We start from the raw sequence: 15,622 nt of genomic DNA, 5'->3' as shown, positions 1-15,622 counted from the left end.
ACAACAACCTTGGCCATTAAATAAACTTCATCGGGAGCATTATTTAAATAGTCACCAATATGTGTACTCGTAAATATCGCAGCTTTCTAGGGCATGTAACCTTTACCATTTTGTTTCAGAAATGTGATTAGTTTGAAATATTTTGAAATGTCTACATTATTTTCGGATTGTAACATACTTTTAATCATTGAATAATCAAACCACACGTTTGGTGGCTTTTGTTGTTGTGCCAGTTCCGAAAAATACGCCAATAACACCGTCTCCGAGAAAGAACTGCATGTCTTTTCCATCTTCCATTCCACGAATCATGAATGCGCGGTTTCATAAATTTTCCTCGATTTAGCTGGCAATAGTTTTTGTGACGCTACTTTCGCTGCTTCTACTAACTCCGGTGGAGTCAGAGAAAACTCGGAATTTGACATTTTTCAAAATAACTACTGACCACTAAGTTCGCAATTTTTAAATCAAATCACAAGGTTCGAAATAGATGAACATTTCAATTTAGCAGACCACTATTATAATATTCATGCAGTCATTGTTCACTGTGGTTCTGGCGTTGAATTTGGTCTTTATTACGCCTTGGTCAAAGACGAAACGGACTGGTTTAAGTTTGACGATATTCATGTCACGAAGTATTCTGGCGATGTATTGAATCTATTGGAGCCTCTGGAGACACCCTACATTTTATTTTATGAGAGAGAGGGCATTGGCAGATCAAGATCTTCAGACGATATGGTGCTGCAGGTTTTTCCAGGTTTTCCTGCAGCTGAAAAGGCAAATGCGCCACTGGAATCAATGAAACCGCCCCGGAGCGCCAATTAATTTTTTTTGTTGTTTTTATTTTTATCATTGTTTTATAATTTCACACTTGAATAATATACGGCTGTACGTTAAAGAACGATAATGAAAAACTTTATTATTATGGAAATCGTTTCAGAAAAAACACTAACTAGCAGAACACATCCAACAAAGTGTTTGCAATAGGAATCACATAGTTAAATTGACATATATTTGATTTTCTATTGATTGGTTTCCTAGCAACACTATAAGTACAACAGCCTTACCTGTTAAGAAATTCAAATTTCACATCGATAATTTTCCGACTTTAACATAGGGGAAGGATGGATAAAGTGGCCCAGGCAGGTAAAGTGGCCACCTTGTGTTTCCGGACGAACCTATATGACTAATATGTCAAAGACATATTGAAATAATTCATCGGTTGACGCCATATTGCCTCCGTAAACACCGGCCGGGTCAGTGCTCGTCTTCAGATTTTATGGTGGAATAATTGTGTTTTGTGGTATCTGATCTAATGTGAGTGATCTGAACATAGTTAAAAAGTAATGTCATCAGTTTCATAGAAAGACAATGCACAATTTTAACGATTTGGTGGATCAATTGACCACCAAATCCATTGTGCTGCAAAGTAGGTCAATATAACCTCATTTTCCATTTTTAGTATATTTTTTTCACCGCATGCTAAATCGGGTAAAATAGCCCACCAATAAGTAAGATTAAGTGGCCTGGTGGGCCACTTTACCTCTTTAGTACTTATTTTCAGAGGCAATGGATAAAGCTATACAAGCTGTACGAAAAGGTGAAATGGGATTCTTGAAAGCAAGCAAAACTTTCAGTGTTCCTCCAACAACTCTCAAACGTCGTTGAAAATATAAAAATACTGGAGCCTCGTCGTCCAATTTTTATTCCAAAACAAGAGGAAAAATTGGTACAATATATTTTAGAACTGGAAAACATTGAATCAGGACGTTAATATAAGTACCCAGGTAACACCAGCTGCAGTTACTCCATCGACATTTGATCCTTACTTGAACCCACAACCTAGAACATCCTTCGCAATATCGCCTTGCCACATATTTTCGATTCCCAAAGCATTGCCAAAGACTAGAAATGTGAATAGAAAGAGACGGCGTTCGGTAGTTTTAACCAGCAGCCCATATAAAAATGAGTTACAAGAAGAATCAATACAGCAAGAACAAAAGAAAGCTACAAAGAGAGTGACAAAATCTACTATTGAACAAACCACAACTGAATCTGGCAAAAAACTTAAAACTGAAATAAAAAAACGTGGCAGGACCGTTGCTAAAAAGAAAAATGACAAATATAATGACGACGATATAATGACACAGATGATGACTCTGAATGCTTTTACTGTTTCGAAGTTTGGTCTGAATCAAAACATAAAGATGGTTGGATATAGTGTTGTAATTGTACCCGACGGGCACATTAAGCGTGCTCGGGTTGTGATAACAACGATGGTAACTTTCATAGTGAATTTTGTTCTTAAGAATATTTTCAATTAGGTACGATTATGAATGAACAAATATAAATGAAGAGGTGGTTACTTATATTCTATAGATTAGTAACTAAAAGATGATTTTATTTGTTATTAATGAATAATTAAGAAGAAGTTGTTGATAAGTGAATAAGGACTTTATGATAAGTAAGAATAAGTATGTTTAAATTAAGAAAAATGAAAGACTGTTGATTGTTGTGAATTAATACAATACTTTTTTAGTTAAAAACTGTTGTTCAAGTTAAATATTTTTTCCATGCAAAATTTCAATAAATCTCCATTAAAATAACATAATTTTGGCGTTTTATTTGAAGTAGGCCACTTTACTCGTTTATGAATTTGTATATGGCATTTTACCTGACCAGGATAGGTAAAGTAATGAATTTCCCATTTCGACTTCAATCTTAAATTATGCTAAAATTATGAGAATATTGCTCTATACACAATATAATATCAAAACTCATTAAGTACACGGATAATAATGAACAACATGTAAAAAGGTTGACATTTATTTAGTTGGTATGTGTTCAAAGCTTACAATGGCCACTTTACCCTACCTTCCCCTATTGTAATATGTTTTTTTCAATATTAAATCGTCGTTTTTCCGTCACAGAAAAAAATTGTGTATGATACACGAGAAAAATATTAGATTTTAGCTCTCGGTTTTTTGTCTTCCTCCGCTTCGCGTCGGGAAACAACACAACCTCGAACTAAAATCTAATACTTTTTTCCCTTGTATAATAAATAACTATCTATCGACAGAATACTTACTATACGGTTTCTAAATTCTGTCAGTTGGCCATGACGGCGTGGCGTTAGAAAATAATCCATTGATACGATAATAAATTGATAGATGTAGCCGTTACTACGTGGTAGGAGATCATGATGAAATAAGAAATGAAAATGTCTATGTTTTTTACCACTTTTATTTGTAACTGACGTTACTGCAGTTTCGTCCTATATGGACATTTTCAATCTTAAACTAAGAATGATTTATTACATTCGCTAATATATACCATTCAGGTACTTGATCGAGTACCCGAATTTACAGTTCACAATGCGCATGTGCCAATTTAAAAACCGGAGTAAATTAAATCGATTTGGTCATTCAACAGGTTGCACCCGCAATGTTTATGCTTGTGAATTTCCAAGGATTCTAAATAATAATAATAATAATTGAGTTTGCAACCCTTCCTTGCATTGTGCAGAATTTACGTATCGTTTAGATTCGGAAACTTGTGGTTGTATGCCAAGGAATGGTTTGAAAACGTCGAATCATTTTTTCCCAGTCTGAAGGGCATTTCGTGTTCAGCATACCGTTTTTGGAAATTTGGTCCGCATTGTCCCACATAAACACTATTACATTCCGGACACTCAAGCTTATAAACTCCAGATTTTTCCAACCATACGATAATGTCACTACTTGTCATTTGCAAATTGTCAATAATGAATCATGCCAGGACGATTATTTAAATTTATTTATTATTTATGGAGAATGTGATCAAGTTATTTCAAGAACGTGTGATACATTTGCGATCCCATTTTCGGAAAAAAGATACCATCACCAAATACTGTCAAGAAAATTATACAAAATTTCAAGAATTTTGGATCCGTACGAGAAAGAGTGCAGAAAAATAAGCCAGTAGTTAACATTGAAAATATTGAAATTGCAATTTTCTGATATTTGCGGCATACCCGCGGCATCAATACTAAGAATTTTACGAAACCACAAGTTTCATCCATATGTGTTTTTCAAAGTTCAACTTCTTAAAGAGACTGACTTTTCACAAAGAGTAGAATTATGTGAATTCATTTTACTACGATCTCAAGAAAATGTTTTTTTTTGGATAATATTATCTGGACGTAAGAAGCGAAGTTTACAAAAAATGGGATTTTTAATCGACGAAATTCCCGTTATTGGAGTGATACAAATGTACATCCATTTAGAGAACTAAATTTTCAAGAGTCTTGGCAATTTAATGTTTGTTGGGTCACAACAAATGACAGCGTTTTGGCCTTAGAATCTTATGAAGATAATTTAAATGATAAGTGAAGACAGTTTTGAATTTTTCTAGTTATAAAACAGGTTTAATAATTTCTAGGTGAGCGTTTCATAACCTCTTACACAATTTTGAAATCAATTACCTAGAAAATTTGCCGCTGGCTGATCATAGAAATGTATTCTGCCAACACGATAGGGCGCCTCCACATAATGATCATTTAGTCAATAATCAACTGCAAAGTATGGTCTATGATCAATGAATAGTCAACAACGGACCATATCTTTGGTCACCCTACTCCTCAGATCTAACAGTACTAGACTTTTTACCTGGGGAACAGTCAAAAATACAGTTTATAATACCGCAGAAACCACCAAGGAAGATTGCTTACGTTAACTCTCACTAAGGAGAGCCACCCATGAAAAATTACTAAGTAGGTGCGAGAAATGTCCAGAAGTTCAAGGGTATCAATTTGAACATTTATTAAAATAATGTTCGTAACTCTTCTTTCTATTTGAATGTTTTCTTTGATAACTAGTTAATTTTTTTTGTCATTTTTCTGCACATTGGCTCTTATGGATCCAAAATTCCTAAGGTTTTGTATAATTTTTTGACAGTATTTGGTGATGGTTTCTTTTTTTCGGAAATTGGGTCGCAAATGTATCACATGTTCTTGAAATAACTTTATCACATGCTCCGTAAATAATAAATAAATTTGAATAATCTTCATTTGTGTAATTTAATCGCCCGGGCATGATTTATTATTTTATTGCAATTTGCAAATGATAAGTAGTGACATACCGTGCGTTCGACTAAGCGCTCATAACGATTACGCTCACGACTGCAGTTTTTCCCGTTCCACTTGCGAGCGTTACTGCCGTAAACTCAAGTGGAGTGGATTATGGAACGTTTTGGGCGTTCATGTAAGTAAACATTACAAACGGCTAGGTTGAAAAAATGAAGTTTCAATAATTGCAAGCTAACTTTATTTATATTAAAAAAAAAGTATAAATTATTAAACAAATTGAGCTTGAATGTAATCAAAATGTCTTATACGGCAATTGGAGATTTGAAGATGCGTCGCAATAGTGTTCCAGAAACTAGTTCATGTAGTTCAGATGGAGAGTGGAATGCAACTTTACAAATATAATTGTGATAACTGAAACTTAGCCACGTATTATTGATTATGAGAATGTATTTCATCGTTATTCATATGAAGAATTCAAAAGTAATTTCAGGTACATGATTTTCTATCGCATATTACACCCTAAATTTTGAAAATGTCATGAAAACTAATTCCATGAAAATCAAAAGATAAATAAATAAGTACCATTCTGATCATTCCCATATTGATTTCAATTTAAGAGCCACCGGTAGACAGCTGTTTCAGCTTATTGGGCATCGTCAGTACCGGGCAGGCGGTCCTCGATTGAAGACAAAATGTGAAAACCAAGAAAAGTACTTAATAGAAATAACTGCTGATAACTAACTATTAAATTTCACAAAAAGGATTTGAAGCTTCATATCTTCTATTAATATCTGTGAGCGCTTTCGACAGCTGGTCGTACTGTCATCTTCTAGGCACTCCTCAAACTGAACTTGTCATCCTTTCGTCTGCCTCTTTATATGGTCCGAACGTCTCAACTCAGGTATTACAGGTACTTTAGGTAAATTTGCCTTTATTTGTACCGCATCAGGTACTATTCTTTGTGTTAGATCTTTTCTAGGAATGTGTATGGTTTTGTTTAATATATTGAATGTGAGGTCTTGTTGTGTTTTGATTTGTACTTGTTCCTCGATAAGTGATTTATGACTGTTAAATTTATGGATGTTCAAGTTTTCCCAAATGTCCATGCAGTTTCCCTTGTTGACTTGTTTTATGAGTTTTATGTTAAAATGAGAAAGCCTCATTTTACAAATAAGCCAAGCTAGCGTAGAGATATGTAAGATATGGAAACCTCTAATCGAGTGGAACACGACCAACTCCCGCCAAACGGTCAGTTCCCGCTAAAAACCAATGAAGCGGGGAGAGGGGACAGGCGAAAGCAGTCGAATGACCGATAAATAGTCAGATCTCGAAGGAATAAGTCCAATTATCACCCACAGACGATTGTGGATACTAACAATCGAAACGTCGTGAAGTAACTTGGTTTGGAATCTTTTAATTTTATACTTTTAATTTTCATTTCTTGTTAATAATTTTTCAGCAAGTGTTAATTGTTCAATTTTTTTAATTGTTGCTTCTATGTTATTTCATTGTAATTTCAGTTTTTTGACTAATAAAATTGTTTTTTCAGCTAATCTTTTTAATTTTTTTACAGATTCTTTCAGGGATTTCAAATCAATTTATAGCATATTGAACAATGGAAGTCCGAACTGATGAAATGCAGGAAAATTAAGCATTACAATATGAAGTGTCATCAAATCTTTACCATAATTGAATTTTATAAACTTGAATTTTCTTGTTCATTTTATGAATCACCATTTTCATCAGTGATGAATCTCAAGCTGTACACTTCAAGACATTTTTCTCAGTTATATAAACCTTTTTTTTGTTCCAATTTACCAATATTTAGTTCACATCTCATACTCAGCCTATTTTGACAAAATTTATAAATTGACTATATCCAAAACAGATCCAGGAAAATTAAATATATCCTTAGTGCAATAGCATATGAATTAGACTTTATCTGTAGGGAACTTAATGGCAAAAACCCCTGTAGTAGTACTTCAGTAGTTTTTTCATCATGATAATAACAAAACTGAATGAATCATATTATATGCAGTTGATACAAATTTATTTTATTCACATCATCAATGTGAACAATTCATAAAGAACTGTAATAAAGCTTCCATTGAACTTGGTGAGTACTATCAAGAAAATGGTCTAACAGTAAACACAAGAAAAATGACATATGCTGTTTGTATGAAAAAATAAGTCTCTTCATTTCAATCCTCATTAACACATCACCAACAAATCTATTGAAGCTACTGATTGAATTTAATTTTGAATGTAATGCCAATTGAATGATTTACCATTTTCATTCAATAGTGTTTTACAGAATGTAATAAAGTGTTAGTTTTAGTATTTTAAAGACACATTTTTTGTCAATTTTGGTGAATTTATATTATTATAATGGTAATTATGTGAATTTTATGATGAATAAAACTCTATTCTATCGATCTGTTAACTTATTGTGTAACTAACAATTCAGGTATCCTTTTGTTTCACTAGTGAATTTTTTTATACCTTTAGTATGAAATATGACAGTTTTGAAAGACTGTTAATATTGCGATCATTCACTGGACTTATAAGAAAGTTAGGTAATGGGTTCACAGACACAGAGAAATATGTATATAGAATTTATTTTCAATAAAAAAAGTATTTATGTTAGATAAAGAGATCTGCTAAAATAAATAAAATATAGAATGATCCAGATAACATATTTACAAAGAAAAAATCAACAAGTTCGACAAGGGGGAACTACTTCGCTTTGCACCTGATCCACACTTCTGCCGTATATACTATAACCCAAATTGACCATCATTGATTCGTAGGGATCCATAGACATTCTCTGTTGATTGGCTTCCACAACAGCTTGAATATCAGTAACAGCTCGAGGATTGACACAATCATCCTAGAGAAAATGCAACATTGTTAATAGTGTATAAATTACCATTTATTTTGAAAGATAGAATTGGAACCTCTTAAGTAGAATGAATCCAACGAAAACACTTATACCACACACCAGAACTGCAACTCTGCCTATTTTATCAGCCAACTTGAGGTTATCATAAAAAGGAACTATACTAATTCCCAAACGATTATTTTACCTATTTATATTCAACAGGGTGACCCCCACTTCCACAATACAATGATTTTGAAGTAAAAAAAATTGAGAAATTTCCCGGGAACACTTCCCCTAATTTTAGTTCATGGAATATTGACCAATTGGATTGGAACTTTTCTCACAATTCGTAGATCTGATGTTGCATTCTGCTATTTCCAGACTTTCGAAACTATTTAATATTTTAGTACTGTACCAGTTCCAATAATTGCAAGCAATGCTCCTGCATTCCGTGGTCCTTCAGCAAGTCGTATTCAGAGACACAAGATTTTTCTGGTTTGCAATATTATACACTGTTGTTGTAAATCATGCCCTGAAGAAAATAACGCCAGCCGTCACTGGTAGTCATAAACCAATTGTGACGTGGCTAAGAGCGCGCTCAGTTCGACCGATATTTCGAGGCTATTCACACCGTTTCGATGGAATTCGTAGGAACGTTCCAGCGCCTTCTATTGCCAAATATAAGAGCAATCCACTTGCCCATCGAGACAGTCAAGCGGAAGTTACAGTGCGGTACGCGGAAGGATCTAGTAAGGCGATAGACATTCGGATAATAGTTGAAGTGTTTGTTGTATTTAAAGTAAAATAAAGATAAGTTTGATTATTGTTCAGTGTAGTCAATTATTGTCAATCCACGGAGAAAACGTAACAATATGCAGCAGATTCTGAGACACTAGATTCTCGAAAACTGTATTGACAACTATATAAAACATTTATTTTTTCCAGATAACCCAAAAATCTTATTTTTAATATTTTTTCAATAATTTCAAACAAACATGTGTATTAAAAGGAATCTTATAAATTCTGTTGAAAAAGTGATAGTTCTTATTTAATAGTTTCAAAAAGGCTTATGTTGTCGATATCAATCGATTTCTTGATATTAAAAATTTAAATAAAAAAATTAGTTTTGCGATACTTCATTTATAGTTTTGGGTTTGGAATTCTTGAAGACTTTTTGACTAACTTACTGCTTGCTTGCTTTTAACTGTTTGAGAACCGTTCACATAAAGAACCCGAATATGGCTTTAATGCCTATTGAATTTTTATTGCTTTGAACAGTTTTTGTTTCTGGCTAGGATGACACCATCAACATTGGCATCTGTTGCCACCCCATACTGATTATACCCCTGAAAGGTCACATTCCAAACAGGCCATTTTACCTTTGTAGTAGTGGTAGTAGTAGTAATCTTTATTATAGGATACATCCAAATCTTACAAGACATAATAACTAATTAACAATTTAAATTTCCACAGTGCCAAAAATATTAATAAAATTCAAATCTGTATATAGATAATTACAATAATGAAGATAAACTAAATAAAAAGATAATAATAAAAAATATACAATTTATAAGACCCAATGTTGAAAACCAATATTGATATAGTAACTATATATAATATACAAATTTTCCAACTAACTAACGCTCTAGGTATTCCAATAATTTACTTTTAAACCCTCTTACAGTATTTTCCTCTTTAATAGCATTTGGTAAATTGTTAAATTCCCGTAGTCCCTTGTACTCAAATTGAGGTTTAATTATACAATTATATGTTAATATTCTGGTGTTAATAGTCAAATTATTTGCTATCCTAGAAAAAAAATATAATTTTTTTGAAATTTTTTTTATAACGTATTCAGAATGACTGTTCAAACTCAATAACTGTTATCTACAATAACTCCCAGATACTTTATTTCAGACACATATTCCGAGGCAGTGTTACCAATTTCAATTTTTATTTCATATGTAAATATTTTTCGATGTTCTTCATAGAACCTTTGAGAGTATCTACAGCATCATTGAGTTCTGTATTCGAAGTATAAACTAATGTATCGTCTGCAAACAGATTAAGTTCATGTAGCCCAGGAACATAATAAATATCATTTAATAATATTAATAATAATAATAATATTTTATTCACCATTCACGATAAATAGTGTATATATGGTAAGTCAATCAATAATCAGAATTAATACTAGGTATAAATTTAAAAATGTTAATATTTATACAAGACGTCACTAAAAAGAAATAAAAAGAAATAAATTTATACATACATATAAACACATACACAATTGAAATATATAAAAACGTATACAGATCTAGTTCATATTTTATTTTTCAGAAATTATCGTCTAAAAATTCTTGGAAACTATAGTAGCATTTCTCTAATAGCAAGTCTTTAACTTTCTTTTGAAATATGATGTTACTTCCAGTCCGTTTGAGTGATTCTGGTAGTTTATTGTAATATATGATTGCATTGTAATCCGGAGACCTCTCATAGAATGTCGTTCTATGTTTAGGAATTTTCAATAAGTTGCCGTGTCTGGTGTTATATTCATGTTTCTCAGAATTACACGAATAATTATCTATATTCTGTGGCAAAGATAATACATCGAAAAATGTACACAGCAGGCACCGTAAGAATTTTATTTTCTTTAAAGATAGATCAACAACTGTCTTGATAATTCAAGTTAAAAATCAGTCTTACTAAACGCTTTTGGGAAACAAACACTCTCAAGAATTCTCTTGCTCGACCCCATGCCAATATATTCATATTAATATGTGCATATGCCATAGCATAGTAAATGCTTAGCAAGCCTGCTATATTCATAGTTGATTTCATTTGTTTAATAGCGAAATAGGCTTTATTTAGTTTTGAACATACACTTTCAATGTGTCTACCCCAATTTATACTCTCATCTAAATGAGTGCCTAAAAATTTAGTTTCCATAGAGGGTTGGATGTCGTCAATTACAAAAAGTTCGTTGGGTAACAATTTTCGGTGAAAAAATTTGACTATTACCGATTTGGACGTGTTTAGAATTAACTTATTTCTCTGACACCAGGATGAAAATTGATTTACAACCATTTCCAGTTTAACTGCAAGCTGTTCTGCATCCTGATCGGATATTGTTATCGTTGTGTCGTCGGCAAACATGGTAACATGAACGTTTTCTAAATATTGTGGAAGATCATTTACATAAAGAAGAAACAGCAGTGGCCCAAGAACTGAACCCTGTGGTATCCCAAGTTTCAGAGCCTGACTGTGTGAAATTGAATTATTGCATCTCACTATCATTGTTCTATCTGTCATATATGATTGTATCCACTTTATTATACTGGCTGGTAGGTATATAATAAATAAAAGTGGACCAAGTACACTTCCCTGGGGAACACCAATGTTGATATCTATCTCATCAGATATTTTTGAACCAATTTTGGTTTTCTGTTTTCTTTCACTAAGATAACTAAGAAACCATGAAACCAGCACAGAGCCTGTTAACCCATAATAATTTAATTTTCTTATCAAAATGTTTCTGTCAATTGTTTCAAATGCGCGCTTGAAGTCAAGAAAGACAGCTACAGTGTATTTATTTTCATCATACGCATTTTTCCATCTAGAGAAAGTATACTGAATAGCTGATTCACAGGAATGATTTTTTCTGAATCCTGACTGTTTACCTAAGAATAATTCATTATCAACCAAATATGCAACTAATTGTTCGTAAACTGCTAGTTCAAGGACTTTCTCCAAAGTTGGTAGTGTATTAATTGAGTGAAAATCGCTTGCTTCAAAAGTATTACTAACTTTTGGTATAGGAATAACAGGTTTAATATCACATACCCAAATACCTCGAATGTTTCTTTGAAAATTTTGCTATTCAGTACTTCAGACTTGTTTTTATTGTCTAAGGAATGAATAATCTTCCTTTGTTAATAGTATTTGAAATACTATTAACAAAGTAATTTTCATTTTCACTAATTGTTATTGAATTGTTTTCACGAAAGATGAAAGTTGATCCAAATGCATTGAAATTGTTCTGAATTCGTATAAATTTTTTGAGGTTCATTGGCGGTAGATTCGGATACATTTCATTGAACTTTCTACATGTTCTGCTGATAATTTTGTCACACTGTCCAAAAATAATAAACAAATTCATAAGAACTTCGTTTTAATAGTTTTGTTCCATCGTTTTGAAGGTATTTGCAACTTCTGAAGTGACGAAAATATCGATATTATTAGGAGAATGTCACAACGCTACTGTCAAATAGTCATCATGGCCTGCTTACCAAATACCGAATGGAAATACCATTCTGAAGGGACATTTTCACAAATAAATGTTCATAAGTCCGAAACTTGACTAGTTAGGTATAGGTATGATATACATAGAAAGAAAGCAAATTTCAGCAGCTTTCCGAATTTTCAATAATATACAGGGTGTTCCATTTAAAATAATCAAATTTCAGTAACTTTTTCAAGCAAACGAAAAAACTGTATTTTTTTACCACCCTGTATTGAAGTAACGGAGATTAGGCTGACGTGTGGGAAGTGTCCAAGTATCACCTAACTCCAAACCAAATTTCGATATCATAGTACTTCTTAACTAAAAGATATCGGCATTTTTAGAAGTCATGATTTTCGAAGAAAAAAATTGAAATTAATTTTTATTTCGAAAACAGTAACAGATAGGTATAGGGAAATATCAAGAAAAGTTGTCGGGCAATTGTTGGAGATTCCAAAAATAATATTATATACAGAGTGTTCCATTTGAAAAATCAAAGTTGCTACTGCTTTCTAATAGAAGCGGCAACACCGCATTGTCGAAAATATTTTAGTTGGCTAGAGAATGTCCGAATGTGCCTTCCATTAAATTTTCAAAGTGATCCGTTGTCTGGTTCACCAGAAACGTCTAATGTGCCATCAACCGTGAATCAGCCTGTATAGCATCACTTGAACTGGGCGAGTGATACAGACCTCCAATCAACCACCTCTTTTATTTGATATGTTTACTTTAATACATCTCATCCAATAATTTCCAAGAATAATACTGCTCTTTCGAATTCTGTAGTTATGAAACTTTATCTCATCAGTTCGGACTTCCATTGTCTAATATTATGTTTCTAGTATAAATTGATTTGAAATGCATGAAAAAATTTAAAAGGATTAACCGAAAATAACAATTTCATTAAACAAAAAAACTGAAATTACAAAGAAATAGCATACAAGCAACAACCAAAAAAAATATCGTCTTCGTGTTATCACCCGAGGACGATTGTGGATGCTAACACTCGAAACGTCATGACATAACTTGGTTTGGAATCTTTCAATTTTTATTTTTCATTTTTTTTTAATAATTTTTTTTAATTTTCAGCTTTTATTGATATTTCAATTTTTTAATTTTTTGGTTGTTGCTTGTATGTTATTTCTTTGTAATTTCAGTTTTTTGTTTAATAAAATTGTTATTTTCGGTTAATCTCGTTAATTTTTTTCAGGGGTTTTAAAGCAATTTATATTATATTAGACAATGGAAGTCCGAACTGATGAAATACACCACGAAACATTGTCAACCACCTTCAAAAAAACTTTGTCGTTGATTTATTCTTGATTTATACATTGTAATTTTAGTTTATTTTATTTATATTCATTTTAACTTGTGTAAAACTTTATGTTAAACAGCACCAATAAACTATTCTATTCTAAGTATCAGTACAGTTTAATTCGTTAAATTGGTTGCTGAAACATGTTTCGAGAAGAATGTTGTAGTTCTGGTCTACGAAAGTATTTTTATTGGATACAATATTCAATTTGGTAAAATACAGTTTGAACTAAGAAGGTAATGATATAACCATGTACATTTGCAGGGAATTTATGAAAACAGAAAACTGAACAAAATTAATTCAAAGCAGTTCGAATATTATATATTTTGGTAATGGTACTGAGGATATACAACCTTTTAAATCTCCATTATTTAAAAAAAATGTAAACTTTAGAAACAAGAACGTTACCACTAAAATGAAGAATAAAGTGAATGCCAAGTATAAGGTATAACTACCTATAGCTGACACTGATGTTAAAATCCCTCACCAAAGACCAACATAGTCCTATAAAAAATCAAATTAGAGCTTTTAAGAAGAAAACATATTTTTTTGTCTGTATATGCCAACATTGATCATTTTAACTCCTTGTGTTAAGTGAGATTACTAACTGATCATATTTTTCTTCTCAATGAAGTATTTCTTTGATTCCATCCGTTTGAAATATTCGACCAATGGTTTCAGAAACATTGATTTATTGATGTTTCAAGAAGTAATGTTAATATCTAGTATAATAGTATAACAAGAAGATGAATTCCTGACTTATAACTTTACTTGTCAACATTTAACAATACTTGTTTTTTATATCACCAAGTTTATCTTGAAGTTATTTTCATTGAATTTTTTCAAAATTTTTATAGTAGTGTTTTCACATTTCTCCAAAGTGTAACCACAGATGATATTATCGATATATGCTACTAAATTTCCGTCCAATAAATCACAAAGAACATCCCGAATGACTCAACTAAATTTTGCACTCGAGTTCTTCCACCCGAATGGTAACCTGAGAAATTCATAATGCCCCTCTTCCTTTACAAATGCTGTAAACTTTCTGCTATTTTCTGTAATGCTCACATTCCAAAATCCATCTTTCAGATCTATTTTAGTGAAATATTTACGACCACCAATTTTTTTTATTAAATCATTAATCATTGGAAATGGAAAAGGATCTAATTCAGTTTCAATATTGATTTGTCAAAAATCGATACATAATCTATAATTTCCATCCTTCTTTGTTTTAATAACACAAGGTGAGGCATATGGTGAAGTGGATTTTTCAATGATACCATCATTCATCATGTCTTTAATTATATCCTTAATCCAAACTTGTTGCTTCAAAGAAAATATATATGGTTTAAATTTTATAATTTTCGAGTTTTCTCACAGAGTGAAATCTGTTTCATAGCTAGAAGAACAAAATGATGAATTCATAATTTGAGGAAATTATTCTTTCAAATTCTCTTCGGAAAATTTTTCCCTGTTGAAATGAAAAGTTTTCTTGAATAATCCTAGTTTTCTCAATGCCATTTTGCCCAATAATATATTGAATGACACATTTTTCACAATAATAGGATCAATTTGAATGTCTTGGCCTCTGATTTTTAAATCAAATTTCATTTTATGATCACATTTCTTGATGCCAGCTAAACTTCCTATTTTAATATTAGTATTGAAATACGGCAAAGTAAATATTTTTACAATCTTTCGTTTCGTATTTTCTTGCTTGTTATTTACTGGATATCTCGTATTTGTAAAGTTTTTTTCATGTGTTGTATGATGTTTCCGAATTTGAAGTAACTCTATTCTTGATTACATGTCTCTGTGGCATATTTGTTTCCTTATGTAGTAGGGAAGCTCTAATATCAATAGTGAAATAAGAGAATTCTCGGAGAATCGTCTTCTGAGTATAACAACTGTTGTTTTTCATAAAAATTGTTTCTTGAAAAAGCTTTATCCCATATCGTTATGTTATCTTCATCAAATGTCACCATGAAAGAATGTTTCCATTCCTCCCAAGAAAATGATCTGGATTTACTGAATTTTTGTTCATACCAACGAAGAGAAATACTGGATAAGTTTAATCTC

General features: G+C 31.9%; 1 protein-coding gene across 4 annotated transcripts in view; it reads right to left on the bottom strand.

Annotated features, from left to right (window-relative positions):
* Positions 1-7,664: 7,664 nt before the first annotated feature.
* LOC111514403 (WD and tetratricopeptide repeats protein 1) overlaps positions 7,665-15,622 on the bottom strand; it is a 50,479-nt gene continuing 42,521 nt past the window's right edge. For all 4 annotated transcript variants that reach the window (XM_074177131.1, XM_074177129.1, XM_074177132.1 and 1 more), the window contains exon 11: positions 7,665-7,952. In XM_074177131.1, coding sequence (XP_074033232.1) covers positions 7,776-7,952 — 177 coding nt within the window. In that variant the 3' untranslated portion in view covers positions 7,665-7,775. The remainder of the gene's footprint in view (positions 7,953-15,622) is intronic.

This window comes from Leptinotarsa decemlineata, unplaced genomic scaffold, assembly GCF_025532065.1.
Source record: "Leptinotarsa decemlineata unplaced genomic scaffold, Ldec_3_MD MMD2_tig00002159_RagTag_RagTag, whole genome shotgun sequence".
In the NCBI taxonomy this organism is placed as follows: Eukaryota; Metazoa; Arthropoda; class Insecta; order Coleoptera; family Chrysomelidae; genus Leptinotarsa; species Leptinotarsa decemlineata.
The sequence above is the reverse complement of the archived record's forward strand: the minus strand, read 5'-3'. Positions and strand labels throughout refer to the sequence as shown.